General features: G+C 38.7%; 1 protein-coding gene across 2 annotated transcripts in view; it reads right to left on the reverse strand.

The window, feature by feature from the left end:
* Positions 1–24,249, reverse strand: part of BTBD8 (BTB domain containing 8) — a 121,162-nt gene that overhangs the window by 59,655 nt on the left and 37,258 nt on the right. For both annotated transcript variants that reach the window (XM_036755010.1, XM_036755011.1), the window contains 3 exons: positions 20,039–20,128; positions 6,396–6,476; positions 2,943–3,039 (listed from right to left, as the gene is read on the reverse strand). In XM_036755010.1, coding sequence (XP_036610905.1) covers positions 2,943–3,039; positions 6,396–6,476; positions 20,039–20,128 — 268 coding nt within the window. The remainder of the gene's footprint in view (positions 1–2,942; positions 3,040–6,395; positions 6,477–20,038; positions 20,129–24,249) is intronic.

Here is a 24,249-nt window from a genome sequence, read left to right on the forward strand (position 1 = left end):
AAAAGTGTCTGTTGGTCCCTTTTGTCTTCTGCTGTTAGGTCCCTGCCATGCCCCTCAACCTATAGAGAAAGTGGGGGATGGAGGAGGGAAGGAATCAGAGGAGTAAGTATTAAAGAAAGCAAAGAAGGATGAGTGTCTTTTGTGGATGACAAGGATTCTGTGATTTCAAGGAGATGGAAGGTGTTTGAGAGAAAGAAGTCTAATATGAAGGGCAGTTTATTTTTTATTACTTTATTTATTTTTAGTTTTCAATATTCACTTTGATAAGTTTTAAATTTTCTCTGCCTCCCCTCCCTAAGACAGCGTGCAATCTGATACAGGCTCTTCTCACCTCCCTGAGATAGCATGCAATCTGATAAAGGTTCTACATTTATATTCTTATTAAACATATTTTCACATTAGCCATGTTGCATAGAAGAACTCGAATGAATGGGAGGAACCATGAGAAAGCAAAAACTAAACAAAAAAAGACAGCAAACAGTATGCTTCGATTTGTATTCAGACTCCGTATTTCTTTCTTCGGATATGGATGGCATTTTCCATCATGAGTTTTTTGGAGTCGTTTTAGGTCCCTGCATTGCTGAAAAGAGCTGAGTCTATCAAAATCAGTCCTCACACACTGTGGCTGTTACTATGTACAATGTTGTCCTGGTTCTGCTCACTTCACTCAGCATCGGTTCATTTAAGTCTTTCTAGGCTTTTCTAAAGTCTCCCTGCTCATCATTTCTTACAGCACCATAGTATTCCATTATATTCACATACTACAGTTCGGCCATTCCTCAATTAATGGGCATCCCCTCAATTTCCAGTTCTTGGCCACCACAAAAAGAGCGGCTATAAATATTTTTGTACATGTGAGTCCTTTCCCATTTTTATGATCTCTTTGGGATACAAACCGAAAAGTGGTATTGCTGGATGAAAGGGCATGCACGTTTTTATAGCCTGTATGACAGTTTATTAGTAACAGACAAGGGGTTTAGGAGGCCACAATGCAAGGGGAGGGTAGAATGGAATAGGGACACAGAAGAGTATGGATAAGGTGAATGGGAGGATAAGGGTTGTGGGAGTGGTGGTGGGGGGTGTTATCTAGTCAGTCTTTGACAAATTCTCTGATTCCTTAGGAAAGGAAATTAGGAAAGGCATTAGGAGAAAATTAGGGGGAAAAAGCATTAGGAAAGGAAAGGGTTCACTATCCATGGGTCAGTAATAAATAGTTAAGTGACCATCATCATGATTGCCACCTTCATCTTTGGTCCTGAGCTGACTGGATTTAGTAGTAAGAGGCCTGTTGTTTGACCAATGGCTGGTCGGGGAGCAGAGGAATTTTTCACTGACTGTAGCCCGAGTCCCAGGGCTGACAGTGACTGGAGGAGGGAGAGTCTCTTGTCTTGAGCAGGTCTGAGGGGCATGCCGAATAGAGGTCTGATGTTTAGATCCAGTCCAGCTTCCATGCTAATTTGATTTTATCACCTTCCTAGTATGGAGGGTAAGGCAGAGGGGGCCTGAGTCTTTGATCCTGGTCCTCACTGGATCTTCCTGCCTACCAATCTTTCCTGGAAGCTACATTTTGTTTTTTCCTATCTAGCTGCACATTTTTATAGTTCTGAATATAGTAAATCCCATATCTAGTGATGGGCAAAAGAAATAGAAAGGGACAAGCAAGGAATATGTTTTACCTTAACAGTGATAGTTTGTTCATTTTTTTTTCTAGGGAAAAAAATGAGACACCTCAAGGAAAAGACAAAAAAAGTCCTACTTTAAATGACTGTGACTCAAATGAAATCTTAACCCCTATGAGTACAAGTTTCCTTATGCAGAATTTCTTTATGATGCTGGGCAATGCTGTGGTTACACAAATCCTTCAGATCAGATATATACTTTCTCCTTCCACTCAGGAAACCAATAAGTGAATCTTAATTTTTTGTGAAAAAGAAGAAAACCACAAAATGGATAATCAACACTTCTGGAAATGATTGAAATTGTCATACATATCCTAGACAACTAAAATGTCCACCTCCTTGAAATTATTCACAAGTTCATATATTTAATGCTTGTATCCTGTCTACTTTCTTTTTTCTCTTCTGAATCACATTCCTTTATATTTTTCAAATATTTTATTTTTTCTAATTACATGAAAAACAATCGTTTAAAATTTTTTCCATTTAAATAGTATTTTATTTTTCCCAATTATGAGTGAAGAAAATTTTTAACATTCATTTTTAAAAATTTTCAACATTCAGTTTTTTAAAATTGTGAGTTCCAAATGTTCTCCCTTCTCCTCCCTAAAAACGGCAAGCAGTTTGATATATACTCTATCTACTTTCAAAATGACTTGAGGCAGGTGGAATAAAGCAGAGTAGATGGTAAGATACATAAAAATAGAACAGAGGAAGTCTAATGGAATATGTAGAAGCTTTCAGGCACTTGGAGTGAGAGTATTTTATCACTTAAACAATGAATTTTGCTCTAAAATTCCGCTAATGCAAAAAGGGAAATAATTTGTTACATAGGTTTTCTGACAAATAGAAAGCATACACATTCATTTGTATAAATAAAATTTTTCCCAAAACTAAATGCAAAAGAATAATTTATTGTATTTCATGGATCCTTAGATGAAAATAATAGGGTGCATAACTAAAATTCCCAACCAAGATGAAGAAATATTAACAGATTTCCTATTAGCCCATAAAGGCAAAGAGGTTAACATTAAATCATAGCCCAGTGAAGGCATTTCTGTAAGGCCCTGAGATGATGTGGTCCAGGTACTTTGCTTGCTATATACTTAAGACTGACTGATTTCTCAATTGGGATCATCTTTTCCTAAGAGCAGCATGCTCTTAGTATTGTAAAGAGCTGAACATTATTTTCCCTTTGAATTCAAAGTCCTCTGCGTATTTTAGGTCTATACACTGGATATAAGATTTCAGAGATACAGTACATACCTTCTGGAAGAAATTACAGTAGTCTCTTTTAAGAATATAAAGTGTTACTTCTTTTAGCCCTTCTAATCCATACATGTCTGCCAGGTTCAGTATCTGACTAAAGCAAAAAAAGTAATGATCAAAATCAGACAAATAGATTTTGTAACTACAAACAAAATTTGCTTAGAAAACAAATAGAGTACAAATTACTCCAACTTCTTTTTGTTCTAAATAATAAAACGCATGTTTTATTGTAGATGTCAGTAAGCATGGATACCATTCTGAATGAAGGGCTTGCTATGCTAACTACTTGATCAGTGGGGATTCAAATGGAGCAAAGGAAGGCAAATCAACTCAATTCTCTTGGACCTTTCAGGGACAAGTTATTTGTCCAATGGAAGTGAAAGACAATTCAACGAACAGTCAATTTAATGGGATAGGAAAGCAGAAGATCTCTCAGTAAAAAAATAATTTAAGTCAAATCTGGAATAGAAGCCAATGATCCTTTTACAACTTCAAATTAACTCCTCAGTGCTTACAAATCACCTCCCAGGACTGAGAGAAGCCAAGATCGTCTAGGAAAAGACAGGACTGCAGGGCTCTTCAATGACTCTAGCAATACCAGTTTGGTCAGTTTCTATTGTTCTTTTTTTAAGGGAAAAGAGATTTTTTATTCAAACTACAGCTTTTCTCCCACAAAATATTGACTGTTTACTTTAGTAGATGACATGTTACAATCTACCTTACACAAATATTAATATTCACAGGGATTAATGCAACCTATAACCATATCACTATATGGAAAAAATCTGACTGTACCAATTTCTTATATTTTATTTCTATTTTAACCTATCTATAAAAGTCTCATTCCTGAAGATTATTTTTACTGTGGTAATTGTTCAAGGAAGCTAAAGAAGAAGCCCTGTACTTAAGCCATAGAATTAGTAATTTATTAGTAACTGTAATTAGTGATTATAACAATTAAAACAACACTGAATAAGCAACTATCAGTTCATGGGCAATTTTGACCTGCTTTTTACTTTTTTTGGAAGTATGCAAGAGGGCCAACAAAACTGTCATACAGGGCACAGTGACTTAGCCTAGGGAAAAGTCATTTCATCTAAACTATTGTTACTGAACCTCAGGTTTAAACAAAGAACGCTAAATTAAATCACAAGAGGCAGTAGGGCATAGCAAATAACTAGCTAGCTTCAGAGTTGGGAAGATCTTGGTTTGAGTTTTCCTCAGACACATGCTGGGATGTGTGACATGGGGAAAATCATTTAACTTCAAAGTTGCCAAATGAAATCACAGATCTGGACAACCCCACTTCCCATCCCCAATTAATTCCCAGTCAACATCCCTACTTAAATGAGAGGGAGAACATTTTAGAACAGGGAAATCTATATGATTTTTAAGGGTGGGTAGAAATTATCTAAATGTTTTATTCCTTTTACTCTAAATTACACTTAGCACAATACTCCAGTACTTCAAGGACTGTACATATAAAATCCCTGACCTAATGAAGTTTACACTGTGAATGAGAAGACAAAATATGAAGAGACAGAAGAAAACAATTACCAGGCAACACTGGAAAAAGTGAAAGCTGCTATGATGAAATGATAACTCCACATGCTAAGGGGATATGCAGGTATGAGGGTGTAAAGACTCATCACAGAGTACACAAATCTGGAGTTGGAAGAGATTTGGGAGGTCAAGCCTTCATGTGTGCAGATAACCAGACTGAGGCACGAGAGCCATGAGGTGCCCTGCACAGGGTCATGGTGCTGGTTTCATGTCTGAGGTGGGAGTCAAACTCAAGTCTTCCTGACTCCAAGTTCACTATGTCAACCTGCCTTTCAACATTAAAATGGGCTGTGATCTCAGAGCACACAACAGCTAACAACAGGGAGAAATGATGGCCTCGGAGCTGGCTGAACAGCAGGGAGATTCGAGAGAGGTCTGTAGATGCAGTCACATGTAATAAGATCTAAGAGAATCCAATGTTTAAATGTGCGAACAAGCGGCTTTCAGCCCCTGTTTCTTGCTTCTCCTATTCACTCAGTTACCTTTCTCACATTCACTCCTTTCTCTTTATCTTATGCCACCAGAAGCAGAGTCCTCTTTCCTACTCCCATGGATTACAGAAATTGTATCCTATGGTTCTTCCTTCATACTATTTCCTTCAGCTTACTCCAGTCATGGCACTCACTCCTCTGCTCAAAATCCTTCAAAGATATACATTACCTAGTACTTAAAGTTCACACTTCTCTGTCAAGAATTCCAGAGCTTCCATTGCCTATTACCACACCATCTCCCCAGCATCCTCTCCCTGTACTCTGTATTCCAGACAGCCATCTGGGATATATGTCCCCTGCTTGAATGTCCTTAGCTCATGTGGCTCTTTCCTGTATGCAAAGTAATCCTCTCACTCTGCCCTCCATTTATTGGACTCTAAATTAAATGGCATCTCTTGCAGGATGCCTTTCTGATGTCTCTAATTGCTGACATCCTTTCTCTTCCACTGACTTCAAATACCACTCTGCTTGCTCCTCTCACGCATTACGTTATTTTGTACTACAGTTAGTCGTGCCATATTTCTCCTTTAGAATGTGAGTTCCATGAGGTAAGGGACTGTGTCTTATCTAAAATGTTGCCTCTCCCAACACCTAGCACAGGGCTCTGCATAAAAGGCCTACTGCGCGCAGAGCATTTAATGTTTGTTGACTTTTAACAGAGTGAAATTTTCATAGAGGCTTACAGTAGCAAACTTTCAATATTCAATCCTGCTCCTTCTTGGAATTTTCTTCAATGGAATATATTAATACATGTAACAGAATAATATCAAAGGAAAAATCAATTTTGAGAGATTAAGCTTATAAATGCTCATGTTTTCATTCTTTTGGAGCTAGCACACAAACAAAAAACCAAGGTCTCAGAAAAACTAATTGAAGGAGGGTGGAATCTTAATCTATTAGGTGGGCAGTTTGTTGAATTTGCATTGTGCAGTGTAATAAATGCTTTATTGACATGACGAGTCTTAATACCTACATTACCAAATAAGTCCAATATTTGTTAATTTTTTTCTTGTAAAGATAGAATCTAATACTCAACACAAATACTGACATTTCAGTTCAAAATGCACTAAAAGTTTAATATACGTTAAATTACATATATGTAAAGAGACAGCCTATCATGAAAATAAAGTTTCTTATAGATACAAAAACTTTGCTAAAAATTCATGACAACTAGATCATCATCTCTTCTAAACAAACAAGCACAATAGCATTATTTCTAGATCTCTTAAAAGCATACTTTTAATATTTTTTTTAAAAACAGTAAAACTGATGTTTATGAAACAAAAACAGTTAAATTGATGTTTGTTTCATTAGTCCTATAATACATAATTCATTAAGACAGAAACAAAGAATCAACATAAGCAAAGAATTAAAATCTAAAAAAGAGAATACATACCCTGCATTAGCTTTATTTGGAAAGCCCAGTGTCCCTCCATATATAAAATGCATCATAACATTCATTTCTACTGGTTTTACGCTGAAAAATAATTATGAACACATATTTAGGAATAATTAATTTTCTTATATTTCATTAATATATACTTGAAGCTCTAAAATACTATTTCACTAAAATTTTTCTTTGTGTTAAATATGAGGGAAAATTCTAGTAGTTCAAATTCCCAAATATTTTACAATAACCATACTTATAACCTCATTACATAATAATCAGTATTGTTTTATTTATGTATGTACAGCACTAAACTTAAAAAACAACTATTGTCATGTGTAAATGTCATAAAATACAGTTGGGTATGATCAAATCAAACAATATTTGTTAAGCACTTAGTGAGAAATGACAGTTGTTAAATTATTAACAGTTGTTAAATATCTGAAATATTAAGGGAAGAAGAGGGAAGACTTAGGACATGGGGTAGATTTTCTATGACAAATTAATGGAGAATCCTATGTTATGCAGAGGCATGAATATATTAACTTACACATTATGAAATAAAAGGACAATCCCCATGTAGATCAAAATTCTTTTCCTGCTCTTGAATTTTTTGGCCAGTATTTTTAAAATGTTAATTCCCACATTTATAGACTAAACCATTACAATTGACATGTATGTATATACATACAAAAAACACATTTACTTAAGCCCAGGACTAAATAAACACCGATCATCAAAAATTCAGAGGAAAAAAGATCTAAGAAGAAAAACCTTGGCTAGAAGGAGTATTTTCTTTAGCCGCAAATGATCCAATTTAAAGATTACATAGCAAATATAACCTATTTGTTTGGATGAACTGCAAGAGAAAGCTAACATACTAGATGACAGAATAAGGATGCAAAACGATTGCTATAGGCTAGCAATAACATGATACTTAACAAGAATAACTTGGAATAAAAAAAACCAAACATAAAAAAACAGGATAAAAGAGGTGGAGCTACACAACTCTTCTTATTAAAAAAAAAAAAAGCACCTAGAGTCCAATGGGTAAGATAGCAGCCAAAACATTAACTTAACCTTAGGCTTCATTAACAAAGGCATACTGTTGGGAAAAGGAAAGTTGAGATTCCTACTGTGGCCTGCCCTGCAATGACCAGGAAGGGAACAAGCTCCAGCGGCAGAGAACATCAGACAGGGAAGAGGCTTTAGTGGTCAGCTAGTCAAACACAAGCCTGAAAAAGAGCCTCCACATAACACATTTTGTTTGCTATCTATGTCTTCTAGCTCCATATCTTCGAAGGCACTTTATTCCCCTTCTCAAAAGTTCTGATTGGTAAGTGGTTTTTCTTGACATCATGGCTAAATTTTCCTTGTTCCAATTCTACTAATTATTCCTGGTTCTGCTACCAAAGGCAAAATAGGTCATCCATGTGACAGCCTTTCACAGGCATGAAGACTGATATTGCATGTCCTCCTGAGTCTTTTTTCTGCAAGCTATATTTCCCCACTCTCTTCTCTTTGTCATCTTGGTCACCTTCTGTCTGGTCTCCAGCTGATCAGTATCAAACTATTGCTCAGAAAACTGGGCATCTCCACAACCCTTCTTCCTCCCTTGTAGCTAGCCCTTGGCCCTGCAGTACCCAATGAGTACATACATGTAGCCAGTTTTCTTTTTCCCTCAGCCTTTAAATATGCTCAAAGAGCAACTAAAGGGGTAAAGGTTCTAAAGTTCAAGACATATAATAGTTTTATCACAATAGCTAGCTAACATCAGTGTAGTGCTTTCTGGTTTGCAAAGTGCTTTACGTTATCTCCTGTGAGGATGTCAAAGGAGGTAGGGATGTTTTTAGCCTTGAGAAGACTCAGGGTACTCCGGATAGTTTTCTTTAAGTATTTGGAGGACTGTCACTTGAAGGAGGAACAGTGTTGTTCTGTTTGGCTTCAGAGGGTGAACTTTGGAGAAATGGGTAGAAGTTGCAGAAAAGCAGATTTAGGTTCGAGAAGAGGAAAAGCCTTCTAACAATCAGAGCTGTCCAAAAGCAGAACGGGCTATGTCAGGAGGCAGTGAGTTCTTGCTCCCCTCAGGCTAAAAAGCAGGGGCTGGATGATTCCCTGTGAGGCAAAGAGAGGGGCTGAACTTGATGACTCTGAGGTTCCGGCCCACTCGGAGATGCTGTGATGCTGTGACATGATTGTCTGTTTAAGGGATAAGAATGGACTTCAGAGTTTGCGTGGTATGATCTCACCCTTACAGGGGAATATGGCTTTTAAATCATCCCTCACAGATAACCCTCCAACCATAGCTTTAAAATGCAGTGAAGGAGAGATCAAAATCCTTTGGGAGACAGCTCTATTAATTAAAAAGTCCCTCCATATGTAAAGCTGAAATCTGATCTTTGTAACTTCTATCCATTGGTGCTAATGTGGTCTTTAGGAACAAAGAACATTAGGACTTGGTCATCATGTCCCCAACTTTGGTTTTCCCTTCTTCAATATAAACAAATGGTTCTTCTAAAGGACATGACTTCTAGGCCCTTCAATATCCTAGTCATCCTCCTCTGTACGAACTGAATAGGAGATGAGATCAGTGGAAAACAGAGTGGGACTCCCCTCTACCGTCGCTGTAAATGTGGGAGACCATCGTTATGTAACATTCCATAGAATATCAGATGGGACTGGGGGGTTTTGCTTAATTCCTTTTTTCCCATTCATAAGTGTTCTAGAAGGGGAAGGTAGTAATGAAAGTGAGGGGGTTATATCCAGAAGTGGCTGGGATGTGAAAACAAAAGACATAAAAAACTATTAAAGAATAAAATAAATATACATGCTAGCAAAATAGTACTAACTTACTTTCAGTGAGCTAGATACCATGTTCATTTATCCATTAAATGTGTGTGTGTGTGTGTGTGTGTGTGTGTGTGTGTGTGTGTGTATATATATATACACACATACATATATATATATATATATATATATATATATATATATATAGAGCAAGTATATAATGATGTTTAAGATACAGTCTGTGGCATAAAGAAGTTTATAATTTGATTGGAAAAACAACAGCTGACATCTTTGTAGAGATTTCAGGTAAAGAGCACTCTATATTCATTATCTTATTTGATCCTCATAAAATGCTAAGTAGTACAGGTATTATTATCCAAATTTTATAGATGAGGAAACTGAGGTTCAGTGATGTTAAGAAAGTTGCCCTTGGCACAGGGTGAGTTGAATGTGAAGGTATAATATCTAAAAGATAAAATAAGGGGTGAGAGAGAGGAATGTACTGGTTGGAGAAAGGGAGAGGTAGAAATTAAGGGGTGAGAGAAAGTAATGTACTGGGAGGAGAAAGGGAGAGGTGGAATGGGGTAAATAATCTCACACTGAAGAGGCAAGAAAAAGCTTTTACACTGGAGGGGAAGAGGGGGGAGGTGAGAAGGAATGAGTGAACCTTACTGTCATAGGATTTGGCTTAAGGAGGGAATAACATACACACTCAATTGGGTATGGAAATCTATCTTACTTTACAGGAAACTAGGGGGGAAGGGAATAAGAGAGGGCAAATGGGAGGAGGGGGTAATCAGAAGCAAACACTTTTGAGGAGGGACAGGGTCAAAGGAGAGAACAGAATAAATGGGTGGCGGGATAGGATGGAGGGAAATACAGTTAGCCTTTCACAACATGATTGTTATGGAAGTGTTTTGCAAGACTACACATGTATAACGTATATCAAACTCCTTGCCTTCTCAGTGAGGGTGGGTGGGGAGGGAGGAAAGGAGAGAATGTGGAACTCAAAGTTTTAAAAATAAATGTTAAAAGTTGTTTTTACATGCAACTGGGAAATAAGATATACAGGCAATGGGATATAGAAATCTATCTTGCCCTATAGGAAAACAGAAGGGAAGGGGATAAAAGAAGGGGGGGGGTTGTGACAGAAAGGAGGGCAGATTGGGAGGAGTCATCCGAATGCACATTGGGGTGGGGGGAGGAGAGAGATAGGGAGAAAATTTGGAACTCAAAATCTTTTGGAAACGAATGTTAAAAATAAAAATTAATTAATCAATAGGGGAAAAAAAGGAAGTTGCCCATGGGTGGAATAACTAAGTTTTTCCTGGCTTCACACCCAACACTTTCCATCACACCATAAAGCATTTTAAAGCTGATGTAGTCACTGCACAAAAAGAAGCTGGGTCAACAGGTAAGAATCATAAATTGGGGCAAGTTTAGCCAGGCAAACAGACTAAAAGCTAGGTTCTGAAACAAATGAGTCAAAAATCTCCAAGGTACTTTGACCAATAGTTGATGGGAATGAAGATTTTTTTATTATGGAGGCCATCTAAGGCTTGGGGGTTTGGGGATGAGGGGCAGAAAAGAACTTTTTCTAGTCTTAAAAGTCCAAGACCTGTTAATGTAAGCTTGGCTTCTCACTGGCAGAGCTAAGTCCTCAAGTACTTTGTTGAGATTGACATCTCTCGACAATGTGCACCTAGGTGGCACAGTGGGGAAGAGTGCTGGACCTGGGTTCAGGAAGACCTGAATTCAAATTTGACCTTAAAACACTTACTGTGTGACACTGGGCATGTCACCTGATTTCTGCCTGCTCTAGCTTCCTCAATTGTAAGCTAGAGCTAAGAACAGCCCCCTCTCCCAAGGGTGAGGATGAGATATTTCTAAAGCATTTCATGATGCCATATATTCTAGAATGGGTAGATCTTCCCTGGGAGCATTCAGGTTCCTCAATAACACAGAAGAGATGTTCCTCTTAATTGGATCTTTCTCCTGGAGGCCATCTTACCATCCCCCAACAGCCATCTCAGCATGGCGGACATCAGGGTTTTGGCAGAGGTCTTAAAATTCAGGAACTGACATGTAGAACAAACAAGATTTCTAGTTTCAGATGTGTCATTAATTAGTTCTACGACCTGGGGTAAGTCCTTTAAATTCTCAGAAATTAACGTCTTCCTTTGCAAAATGAAAGAACTAAACTGGATGGTCTCTAGGGCTGAGGTTGAGTCTAGAAGACTGATGAAATCAGTAGAATGTTGGGCCTGGAGTCAGGAAGATCTGAGTTCAAACCCAGCCTCTAATACTTACTAGTTGTGTGACCCCGGACAAGCCACTTAACCTGTCTGCCTCAGTTACCTCAACTGAAAAATAGGGATAATACATCTACCTCATAGGATTATCATGAGGATCAAACAAGATATTTCCAAAGCTCTTTGCACTCTGCCTGACACGTAGTAGGTACATAACTAATGCTTATTTCCATCGTTCCTATCAAAATATTATAGAGAGGTTAGTCGAATGAGAACTCAGAAAAACTGGCATTTAGGAAATCATTGAGGACCTTCAGGGATGCTTTCAGTAGAGAAAGATAAAAAGCAAAGAAAAAACAAAAAACCAGGAGATTATACTATGTATTTTAATCATCTGGTACAAAATAAATAAACTTAACTTGCTGCCCCCCCCCAACCAATTTTCTCATAAGATTTAGTACAATTAACATTTACATTAAGTACACACTAGTATCCAGCTTAACAACACATGTAAACTAGGCTAGTACCTTATGACCCATTACTATTAGAGATTTCACCTGCTGCCTCTGAGCCTTCCAAGGGACCCCATTCTTGGGCTGAAGTGACTGCTTTTTGCAATCAGCCTACTCTGTGGCCTCTGGTGTAAAGAGGAGAAGATAAGGCATGACATTCTATTTGACTGTGCACAGGAAAACTGGAGGGGAATATGAGTATTTGACTTCCATCTCCTGCTATGTCATACACTGCCTGAGATCTATAGCCTTCAGAGAGAACAGGAGAGGAAAATGGAGACCTTCCATCTGACTGTGCCCCTTCCATTTCATGCTGTACATGTCTCCTGCCTCGTCTCCTGCCTCATCTCCAGCCTCCTGAATTGGCTAAACTAGCCAGTGATTCAGATTCCACAAGAAAGGAAAGACACCTAGAAGGTTGATCACCACATCTGTTTATTAGCCTTACAAGGAATTACAGGGATAGGGACATCTGGGCAGTCCAGCGGCACAGCAGGGTCCATATAAAACAGTGATCCCAGAAGGGGGGAAAGAAGGGGTGGTACATATAGGAAGAAGAGGGGAATGCTTACCATGTTACAAGGGGCCTTCTTCCCATGCACAGTCATCTTTGGGGCATCTCCAGAGGAAGAACTAAAGAACAGCAAGGTGCTGTCAGCCCCTAGGCTTTTAATTCTCTTGCAAGGCTTATCAGGCAAATGGGTGGGGGCTTTTTTGTGTGTGTGGTGTCCCACCAGTGGACTTTTCAAATGATGCCTGGATTCCCACCAGCAGACCTATCTTACGAAGGAGGGTATCCTTACTGCTCTCGGTGAGGGCCTGGACTGCTGGTTTAAAGTTTGTTCCCGGTTTACCTCCTCTCGTTAGAGGAGCTTTTTACTTAATTATTAAGATGCTCAAGCCTGGTCACTCAATACATTTAAAATATAGATGTTAAAAGTAAATTTTTTTTCAACATCAGTGTGAAACGATGTTTAGTTTGAATAAGAACATTAAACTTTGGGATGGTCTTTAACAAGGCAACATGAATGTCATGGTGGACATCCAAATGATTCTAATTTTTTGTTTTGATGGTTGCAAGTACAGAAAATCCCAATTTGCAAAGATATGTTGTTGCAAATGAAATTAAAGCTTCCATGACCCAATTTAAAAGGTGAGGATAGGGTTCTCTTCAGGAACATCAGACTTCTCTTCAAGGTGGGTTGAGTTAAGCTCCAATTTTAGTTTTTTGTCCTAACAGCAATAAATTCATCTTTAGCTAGGTCAACATCTTCAACACAGTTCACATCAAAAAGAAAAGGACTGCAAATTCATGGTTAAACTTTAATGCTACTGAGATAGCAAAAACTTTCAAAAGAGTTCTAAACTATTTCCAGGTACATGCAGATTTCACTTTTCCAAGAGAATTTTGTATCTCAACTCCATCTTGGTAAAGCACTTTCTCCAGTATTTGAAAGTTTATATGGATGCTGGCTTCTACTCTCTTTTTCCATAAAGGCACCTTAGCCAAGAAAGATTGCAATTTTTCAGTTGAGTCTACAATGGTGACTTTAGGACCCTGAATTGAAACATTTATTTAGATCAGATGATCAGACATATTCTCTAGGCAAGTGCCAACCAATTGGTAAAATCCTTTCTTTCAAAGTGCTCCAAAAATGGGAGGCTTTTTCCATTTAACAATAAAGGGCGGGGAGGGAAGGACTTCTCCCTTTAGTGCAAATAAGCACTCCAAGACTTGTCCTCTTGAAATCCAGCAAATATCTGTGTGGTATTTTATATTTTGCTCCCATTTCTTGATAAAATCTTTTAAACTTGCTTCTGATAAAGTTGAACTTTATGTCTACTGACAAAACCTTCAAGGTTTTTTGGGAGAATCTTTGTTTCCAGTTCTTGCCTGATAAAAAGCAATGAATGACGGTGATGTGAGGAGCCTCCTTTTTCATTCAAGTAGCAAAACCAGATGTATTACCAAGCATTTCAGGAGCTCTAGCTATACAAAGAAGTAGGATACTCTCCTTTCCAGTCAGATTTCTGTTTGGCAAATGTAAACAACAACAATTTTTTTTTTACCATTTCCAAAATGTTGATGGCTTTTGTTCTTTCCAAAAGGGATTCATAAAATAAGAATTTTTATCTGATAGCATCAGACTGCATACAATGAACAAAAACAAGGAGCTGGCTACCCTGAAATAAGCCTGCCATTTCATCCAGCTGCACACTGAAGGGGAATGGCAAGACTGCCAATTTCTCAATTACCTACTTCAAAAATGTTCAAATAAATTCTAGTATTCTAGGAAGTGTTGCATCATCTAACAATAAAACCACTTTATTTTTTCCCCCTCTGTCTAGTCCACAAACCTGCTCAACCATTCCTAGTACTTTACTAAAGGCTCTCCAATACTGCGGGGCTTCCTTTGTCTGGCAGTCCAGTAAGCAACTTTATAGGATGCTTTAAGAAAAGTTTTTTGTGAAATGGGAGATCCAGGGGTAGAAGGGCCCCAATCTCTTCAAACTGAACTTTCTTAGCATGAAGAGAGCTGGGATCTTCAGGATGGAAGATGCCATTTATTCACAAGAATTTTTCCTCCAAAAACACTGGCTTGTGTCCACTAACATTCATTAGTGCAAGTGAAACTGTGTAACACAGTTTTCATCATAATTCCTTTTTCTTCAACATTCCAACCTAAATGGTGTCTGTAAAAAACATAAAATAAAGCTAAAATAAAATGTCTGATTCAATTGATTTCTTGAACCTCAATATTTTTGTATGGTTTTAATTACCGTTCGATAAAATCTATACAGAAATAAATGATGTATGCTAGGTATACTGTAAGATATTTGAAAACTTCTATAAGTAAAATACATCAAATTTTAACAATTTACCCAAAATCTTTACACTTTTATTGGCCTTTAATCCTACAATAGACATGGCAGTAGCTCAAGAGTTACCTCCTCCCTGGAATTTGGCTACTGTTGCAAGTGCGAATTGCCTGGCTTCCTATGACTTCCTAAAAATAGTGGTTCTTATTCCTGATATCACTGACAGTTTTTTTTGAAGATATTGTTTTCATGGAATAACAATATATAAAAATTACTTGTACAACATATTTTATGTGTGTGACTTGACAAAGAAAGAATCTCTCTACTCACGGAAATTATAACATTGTATGTGACCCATGCAATCTGTTAGCAATAATAAGTTACTTTAACACATTTCAACAGTTATCTCGACTATCAGACATGTTTGAACTTGTCTATACCTGAAGTCCCGCTTTCTATGATACAAAAAGTCACAGGGAGATTTAAGAATTCTCATTTTAACTGCCAAGCTTTTCAAAATTTAACAAACAATGAAAGCAACTTACCCCCTTCCATGAATGATCAACAAACAATTGTAGATAAGGGATACTGGAAAGCAATGAAGATGTCTGGGTCACCAACGTGAAAATGTGATATTGCTGTTTAGGGGTGAACACCATCATGTAGCTGAACCATCAGACCTGGTGCCTGAGAGTTGCTCAGCTAAGTTGTACAAGTGTCTGTAGATAGGAAGACTGTGATCACATGTAATCTAATAGCTTCAGTAATTCTGAAGTCTGGATGACAAATTATTTCAAATTATTTGCAACAACTAAAATTTATTAAAATATCTGTGATTTTTATTGGTGAAAAATGACAGGTACTGCTAATACTACTTTGTTTGTCAGATTCATTATCGAAGGAAATTAGCACTAAACTTCAGGAAAAGGTTAGTGAAAACAAAGAAATAATTCTTTCTCATCCAAGTTCAAGGACTCTCTGAAATCTATCCAAGGACCTCCTGAAGGGTGGGTTCATGGACCCCATACGAAGAACCCTTGGCACACACTGAATAGAGCAGAGGCCTCAGGGCAGATTCTTGGGGCATATGTACAGTTAGAGGTCATGGCCTGGATAAAGATCAAACAAGGGTCTATGAAGGACCAGTAGGATGGGTAGGCAGAGAATGAGTAAAGAGCGAGGTCACGAAACCTGGAGAGGAAAGAGTACTCAGGACAAGAGGGTAATCAACACTGGGGAGCTAGAGAGAGGTTAAGGAGTATGAAGACTGAGAAGAAGTCATTAGACTTGGCAGTTAGGAGATCACTGGTAAGGTTGGAGAGAGCGGTCCTAGCTGAATGATGTCAGAAGCCAGACTGGAGATGGTTTAAAAGATGGCGAGAGAAGAAAAAGGAGAAGACAACCCGAGGGAACGGCTGGAGCGAGTGAGAGTTTATTAAGGATGAGGAAGAAATGGCTGTTTGTAGGTGGCAGCAAAGCTAGTTAGTACATTAGCAGAGATTAATGATGGAGGGAATGGGAATGACAGAGGAAGCAATCTGCTGGAGAAGACAGGAAGGAACGAGATTAAGGATGCAATAGTAAGAGGGGCTGACCCGTCATCCAAGGAACAGGTGAAGGAAGAGACGCTGAAGGAAGCTATCTAAATGATGGGAAGGAGAGAGAGCTGTCTTGCGACTGGACTCGGTTTTTTTTAGTGAAGTCAGAGACAAGGTCCTTAACCGAGAATGGGGTGACTTGGGAAGCTGGTGCTGCAGTGGGTAGAGACAGGAAGACCTGAGATTAAATTAGCCTCAGACGATGATTAGCTCTGAGACCCTGGACAAGGCACTTAACTTCTCTATGCCTCAGTTTCTTCATTTGTGAAATGAGTATAAGAGAGGTCTGTATCTCCCAGAGTTGAGGATAGAACAGATAACATATGTTAAGCACTTTATGCTATCTAAATACTACTAGCTGTTATCAATGCTGTTGTTCTCATCATCACAACCACCACTGCCATCATTCTGAAAAGGGTTGGAATAGCAAGCCCATTAGCAACACATAAAAAAGGGAACAAGCAGTTAATTAAGCACCTGCTGTGTGTTAGGCACAGACTGCCGCAGGGAGGGCCCAGGTGAGGCTGCTGAACAAATCTGTAGGAGTGAAGACAGCAGATGGTGGGAGCAGTCCAGGGTTAGGGCTGGACAAGGTAAGAACGATGAGAGAATACAGGGCTGGGGAGGAGACTTAAGCATGGAGTATGGAGGTGAACTGATTCACCAAAAGAGAGTGCAGTCAGTGTGAGGGGATTGAGGTTTAGGAAAGAAATTTTCCTTTTCCAAGACAGCTGGAAGGGATGGGCAGTAAAAGGATACACGGACCATCTGTTGGCTTTTGACTGGGATGGGGATGTTTCTTTGCTTTTTGCAGGCACAGTACGGACACCAGGCAGTAACACACATTCTTATCAGAGGATGTGGGGAAATGAAGAGTAAAGGGAGGTGAAAGCATTAGTTATATTCACCAGCTAAGAGTTGAAAGGACAATGAGTAATAGTGAAAAGTGTACTTTAAGGGGTATTCAGCAGGTTATTTGGCTGCAGTCAAGTAATACAGGATCTATACTTTACATATACCTATATGTTATCTTCCTTGATGGAATGTATGCTCCTTGAGGGCAGGGAATGTTTTATTTTGGCTTTTGTATCCCTAGAGTATAGCACAGGGCATGGCACATAGTAGGTACTTAATAAATGCTTGTTAATTAACACTGTGGAGCAATACTCTTCCCTTTAGGCCTATATGGGGCTGTGTAACATGACAGAGTATCAAGTGTGCTAGGCTTAGCATAAGGAAGACTTGGGTTCAGATCCTATATGTGGCACTAACGCTGTGACCTTAGACAAATCATTTACCTAATTTGAGCCTTAGTTTCCTCCTCTGTAAAATGGGGCTAACAGTACCTGTAGTACCTAATTCACAGGGTTGTTTTCAGAATCAAATGAGGTTTGTTAATCACTTTACAAATCTTAAAACATCATAAAAATGTCCCCTATTGTTATCGTTCTTATATAAATATTTGTGAGTAGCAAAGGAATGAATAAATCAACGGACTGGTAAACATTTTCCCAAGCAATGAGGGGGAAGGAAGAAAGAGATGAAAACGTATAGAATCCTAGATTTTTAGAGCTAGACAATAGAACCATCCTTCTTACAACTACACACTGATTACAAATCATCACCATCTTTGTTAATACCTAAATGAAAAAGTCAGATCTAATAACTAAGATACAGTTGTGTTTTCTGCATAAAACTTCAAAATAATAACTAAAAGAAAGAATATTCCGTATTAGCTTCTTTCAGATCCTAAGGAGTTGTTCCTGTTAGCGTTAATGAGAATGAGGCCTACAACTCAGAGAGCAGAGTCTTTAAACAGGCTCATGCTTAAGCAACAGATAATGATGACTAAACAAAGAAAAACATGGTTTTAGCACAGTAAGGAGCAAAATCAACAGACAGTTCAATCTATGTATTAATACACTGGATAGCTATAAAAACAGCAAGAAACAGTTTCCCTGCTGTCTTAACAGATGTTTCACTAAATAGCATTTTCATTATTATAGAGTAAGTCATCTGTACTTTATTTCTGTTTAGAAAAACATGAACACCTACAATGTAACACCTACTGACAAAGACCTCTCCAATGCTGAAACAGCCTTTAAATAGCTAAAATGGTAAGATTTAAAATGCAGTTTATATTAAAATGCAATTACAGACACTTAGGATCATAGTCCCTGTACAGGCAGTGTCTTGAAGAAGACAGACATAGATGCTAGATATTCAAGTAATTCTATACCCTAACAAGAGCTTCCCAGAAGTGAAGGCATGTAATCCTGTAGTTACATTAAATGATTTATCTCAGCAGAGTACAGTGATTATTTGATAGACCAGTCATCTAAATAGTCTCTGCAGGATCAAACACTTCCCTCCTCTTGGTAAAGAGGGAGGTAACAGGAGGGAAATATTACACACACTAATGTTACGTGCCATTCACTAGGTGTTCCCCAGCAGACTGCTCCCTCTATCATCTTTACTCACTTACCTTCAATCTCTCTGTGTCTAATGGCTTCTTCCCTCCTACCTACAACAGGCCCATGTGTCCACATCTCCCACATGCCCTCCCTTAATCTGCCCATCCTTGCTAGCTACCATCCCATCTCTCCTCCCTTTGGTGGCTAAACTCCTACTGCATGTGCCTCCACTTCCTCTCCTCACACCCCTTCCCTCTCTACAGTCTGGCTTCAGACCTCGTCATTCCATAGAACTCTCTCCACAGTTACTAACGATCTTTCAGTTGCCAAATCTAACGGCCTTTTCTTGTTACCCTTTTTGGCCTCTCTGCAGCCTGTGGCTTTGCAGATCATTCTTTCATGACATCACTCTCTCCTGGTTCTCCTCCTAACTCCTTAATAATCATCAGTGGCTCTTTATTGCCTCCAGGATCTAATATAAAATCCTCTGTTTGGCATTCAAAGCAATTCATAATCTGGTCCCTCCTACCTTTCCAGTCTTCGTACACTTTACACGCTCTCCCCCTACAATCACCATGTACTCTGTCATCCAGTGACCCTGGCTTCCTTTCTGTCCCTTGCACAAGACACTCTGTGTCCCAACTCCACCCACTTTAATTGCCTGGAATGCTATAGAGCTTGCTTTGTATGTATTTATTTGGAGTTTGTCTCCCTCATTAGGTGGTAAGCTCCTTGAGGGCAGAGATGGTCTTTTGCCTTTCATTATATCCCCAGGGCTTAGCACAGCACCCAGAACATACTCAGCACATAGTAAATGCTTAATATATATACTTAAACCTTTATGAATATAATTATTTTTAGCAAAGGCCAGAAGTGTATAATAATTGAATTTAAGGGATATGCACTCTAAGTGAAGTATGTGGAACAGGAAATTGAAAACAATTCTAGAAGGTAGACAAGGATGTCATCTTAGACAACATACAGATTAAAATGTAAAGATACATCAAACACCTCAGGTTTCTATGGTGTGCTGTGTGGGCATACATGTGTATGTGGGCCAAACCTCTATTTACTGAGCTACCTAATTACTGCAAATAGTAAAAGAAGTAATCAATGCTGCAAAATTCTACTACATGAGATACCTTGTGACACGGAACATTCTGTCAAAGGAGACTCATAAAGAGTGCTTCGTATGCAGCATTATCTGCAGTGATTTGCAGTCAAGCCACCAACAGCTGTTCCCATCTGACCTGCAACAGCTCCGCTTACCCTTGAAGAGTGACGCGCTCTTGGGAGCTTTCAGCCCAACATCCACTCAGCATGGCTGCAAAATAACGAGACCTGGCGCACAAAATCGCCCTAAAATAGAGGGAAGAGAATGAAGGAAATTATTTCCTCATCAAACTCTTTCTCTGTATTGGCTGTGTAGTGACATTCAAAGTCCATGTTTTCATCTGACTACCTCTGCAGGGCAAGCCATAAATCTTATACTAAAAATGACAAGCACATATTTCATGCTATTTAAACTGATTCTGACTCCTAAATTACAGTAAGAAATTTTTTCTTTTAAAAATCTTGAAGGCCCTTTGACAATAACAATTAATAAACAGAACTAAGAAAACAATATAATCAGCTAATCAAGAAAATTTATTTCGTGCTTACATTTCAGGCATTATGTGAGATGTTGCCGATGATACAAAGACAAAAATTAAATCGTCCCTACCTTCAAAGAACTCACATTGTACGGAGAAGACAAGATATGTGCTGGTATGTAAATATTAAGAGGTGCACAAAATTAAATGGGGATACGGAAACTGTGAGTTCGTAGATCTAGGAAACTCTAGGAGGAGGAAACAGTTTTCTCTGTCTGAAGGTCAGCTCCTTCTCCCCAACTCATCATCTAAAAGAATTGCCTAGAGTAGGTTGTGTGACTTGCCCCGGGTCAGAAAAAGGGTCCACAAGCTGGTACAAAAAGCAGCAACTAGCTACGGCCCTTCCTTAAAATAGAGGTTGCAGGAGTAGCTGACCAGTCAGAGGAAGATGATCTTCCAAACGTATGTAATGAAAAGAGCCCTGAACTGTGGCAATGACCTCCTATACGACCTCCCTGCCTCAAATTTCTTGCCCCTTAGACCATTTTCCACAGAGCCGACAAAGTGATTTTCCTCAAGTGCAGGTCTGAACATCACTTTTTTAACTCAATAAACTCCAGAAGCTTCCTACTGCTTCTAGAAAAAAGTTATAAACTCTTTCATTTGGCTCTTAAAGGTCTTTACAACCTGGTCCCAAACTACCTTTCCAGCTTCTTCATTTATTACTCCGCTTTCTGCACTCTATGATGAAATCAAACTGATCTTCCCTTTGCTCCCCACAAAGTACTTCTCTCATTTTTTGCAACATCTTCCCCCATGCCTAGAATTTAATCTCTTTTCACTTCTACCTCAAAGAATCCCTTGCTTCCTTCAAGATTCAGCTCAAGCATCAACTTCTACACTAAGCTTTTCCTGATCCCTCTGCCAGTACCCTGCCTACCAAACCACTTTATAAACTTACATGCTCTCACTTCCAAATTCTTCTTCTACCGCTTATTTAATTTAAAAAAAATTTTAAATAGCTTTGTTTAGATTGTTCTAAGAATTCTTGTTGGGTTTGTATCCAATCTGCATTTTTCTTTGAGGCTTTGCTTGTAGGGGCAGCTAGGTGGCATAGTAGAACACCAGCTCTGGAGTCAGGAGGGCCTGAGTTCAAATTTGGCCTCAGATACTTATTACTAGCTGTGTGACCCATGGCAAGTCAATTAACCCCAAGTGTCTCCAAAAAAGGGGGGAAAAACTTTGCTTAGAGATGTTTTTAAGTCATTTTCTTCTTCTTAGTTTGTGTCTTGTGCTTCCCTGTCACCCAAGTTTTTTGTGGCCAGACTTTTTTTCATTGTTGTTCATTTTCCCAGCCTATTTCTTGACTTTGGTCAGTATGTTAGAGTTGGGCTCTGTTTACCTCTGGAGATGGGGGTGGGGGAATGTCTGGCCCATCTGACTTTTATGTCCTTCTGTCACTTTCATAGTTTGGTCTGGGGGCCTATAAGTTTTTGGTACTTTCAAGGTGGTGTGATCCAGAGAAGAACATTAGTCACTGCCCTCCTGGCCTGTGCTATGGTCCTTATGCAGAAAGGATCCCTGTTCCCTTACAATCTCAACTACTCCTCTCCTCCCTGGAACTGTGACTTGGAACTGGGTAATGGGCAACAGAGCTGCCAAATAGGCCTCGATCCTGCATCCAGTGCTAGCACACGGATCCCCAGGAGTCTGTTTCTGACCAGGTGATCAGTGCCTTTACTGCCCCTATGCCCTGGGCACTCCTGGTGCTATCACCTACTGAAAGCCCACAGTCAGTGCCACTTTCACCCAGCAGTGTTTCCAGCCAGACTCCACTTCAGTGTCTACAGACCTCTCTGTTGTCCTAAGCTTCCTGGGGCTGGAAAAATGACTCACTGTGACTTTTTGTTGTCAGAATTCAATTTGAGGCACTTTTTAAAGCTATTGAGAGAGGTGGGTTGAGAGAGCCCGGCAAAATTGCTCACTTCTCTCCTCCATCTTGACTCCACCACCCACTGCCCCTTTTTTTAAATTTTCCTATTACTATTGAGGGCACCACCATCTAAATTTGAGAGCTAGGTGTCATTTAAATTAGGAAAACATCAACATAATTAAAGCCACATGATAAGAAAAAACCTGGGACAAAGTTCAACACAATTTTATGCTAAAAATCATACAAAATACAGAAATAGAGTGATCTTTTTAAACAGAATAAAAAGCATCTACCTAAAACAAAAAGCAAGCATCACATGCAATAGGGATATACTAGAACCTTCCCCAATGAAAACAGAAGTGAAGCTGGGACGCTCACTCTCCCCACTACTGTTTGATATAGTTCTGAAAATGCTACCAACAGCAATAAGAGAAAGAAATTAAAAGAATAAAGTTAGTAAGGAGGTGATAAAGCTATCTCTGTTTGCTGATATGATGGTTTACTTGGAAAATCCTAGGTAATCAGCAAAGACACCAATTAATAGGCAACTAATAACTTCAGCAAATCTGCAGGCCATAAACTAAGTCCTCAACAGTATTTCTATGTAATAGTAATAATAATGATGATGAAACACAAGAAGAAATAAATAAAAGGGAAATCCTATTCCAAATAACTACGAAGTACATGGAGTATCTGGGGATCGACTTCCCAAATCACCCAAACTGGGTGTGCAGATTCAATTACAAAGTGCTCCTTAAAGAAACAAAGAACATTAACTAGTTGGAACAATATTTGGTACTTACAGCTAGACTGTGCCAATATTATAAAAATGACAATACTATAAGTTACTTTACAGTTTTAATGCTATCCTGATCCAGTTACCAAGGGGATACTTTGCAGAGCTTTATTTATTTGGAAAAACATAAAATCTAGACTTATCAAAGGAAATTACAAAAAGATGAAGGGGGAACAGCACTTCCAGATCGCAAACTATATGATAAAGCAACAATCTTTCAAACCATCTAGTATTGTTTAAAGAACAGAAAGCTGTATCAGTGAAACAGACTAGACAGCGGAGATTCAGAAACAATAGACCTTATTAACCCAGTGTGTAATAGAGTAGAAAACAAATTATTTAGGAAAAAGTCTCCTTATTTGATAAATTTTTTTTTTTTTTAAAACTGTTGGGGAAAGTGGAAAGCAAAGTGGCAAAAAATAGGTTTAGACTACATATTCCAAAATACATTCTAAATGGATACACATTAATATTAAGGATAATACTGTTAAAAATTAGAAGAGAAACAGATCATGTACCTCTCACAACTATCAGTGTGAGATACATTCTTAACCAAACAAGAGATAGAGGCAGTTTGTTGTCCAGTTGTTTTCAGTCATGTCCAATACTGTGTGATCCCATTTGCGGTTTTATTGGTGAAGATACCGGAGTAATTTGCCATTTCCTTCTCCAGCTTATTTTACAGATGAGGAAATGGAGGCAAGCAGGGTTAAAGTGACTTGCCTAGGGTTACACAGCTAGTAAGAATCTGAGGCTAGATTTGAACTCAGGAAGGTGAGTCTTCCTGACTCTAGGTCCAGCATGCTAACCACTGTACCACCTAGCTATCCATAAAAGTAATTACAAAGGATAAAACAGATACCTTTGATTACCTGAAATGCACTTAGGATAAGAACGGAAGTGGAGGTAGGAGGTATTATACGTGTTCTGGGACTTCTTCAACATATCGATCAATGCTCTTTTCCACTTTCTAAAAAGCACTATTTGTCACAAAAAGATGGCTCTCTTAGAGGGGGTGGAAGAGAGATACTTGGGATAACTATGCTGATATAAGAATTAGAAAATATTAGCAAAAATTTACTTAAAAAAAAGAATGAAGGGGCAGCTAGGTGGCGCAGTGAGTAGAGCACCAACCCTGCAGTCAGGAGGACCTGAGTTC

Source organism: Trichosurus vulpecula, chromosome 4 (assembly GCF_011100635.1).
Source record: "Trichosurus vulpecula isolate mTriVul1 chromosome 4, mTriVul1.pri, whole genome shotgun sequence".
Classification (NCBI taxonomy): Eukaryota; Metazoa; Chordata; class Mammalia; order Diprotodontia; family Phalangeridae; genus Trichosurus; species Trichosurus vulpecula.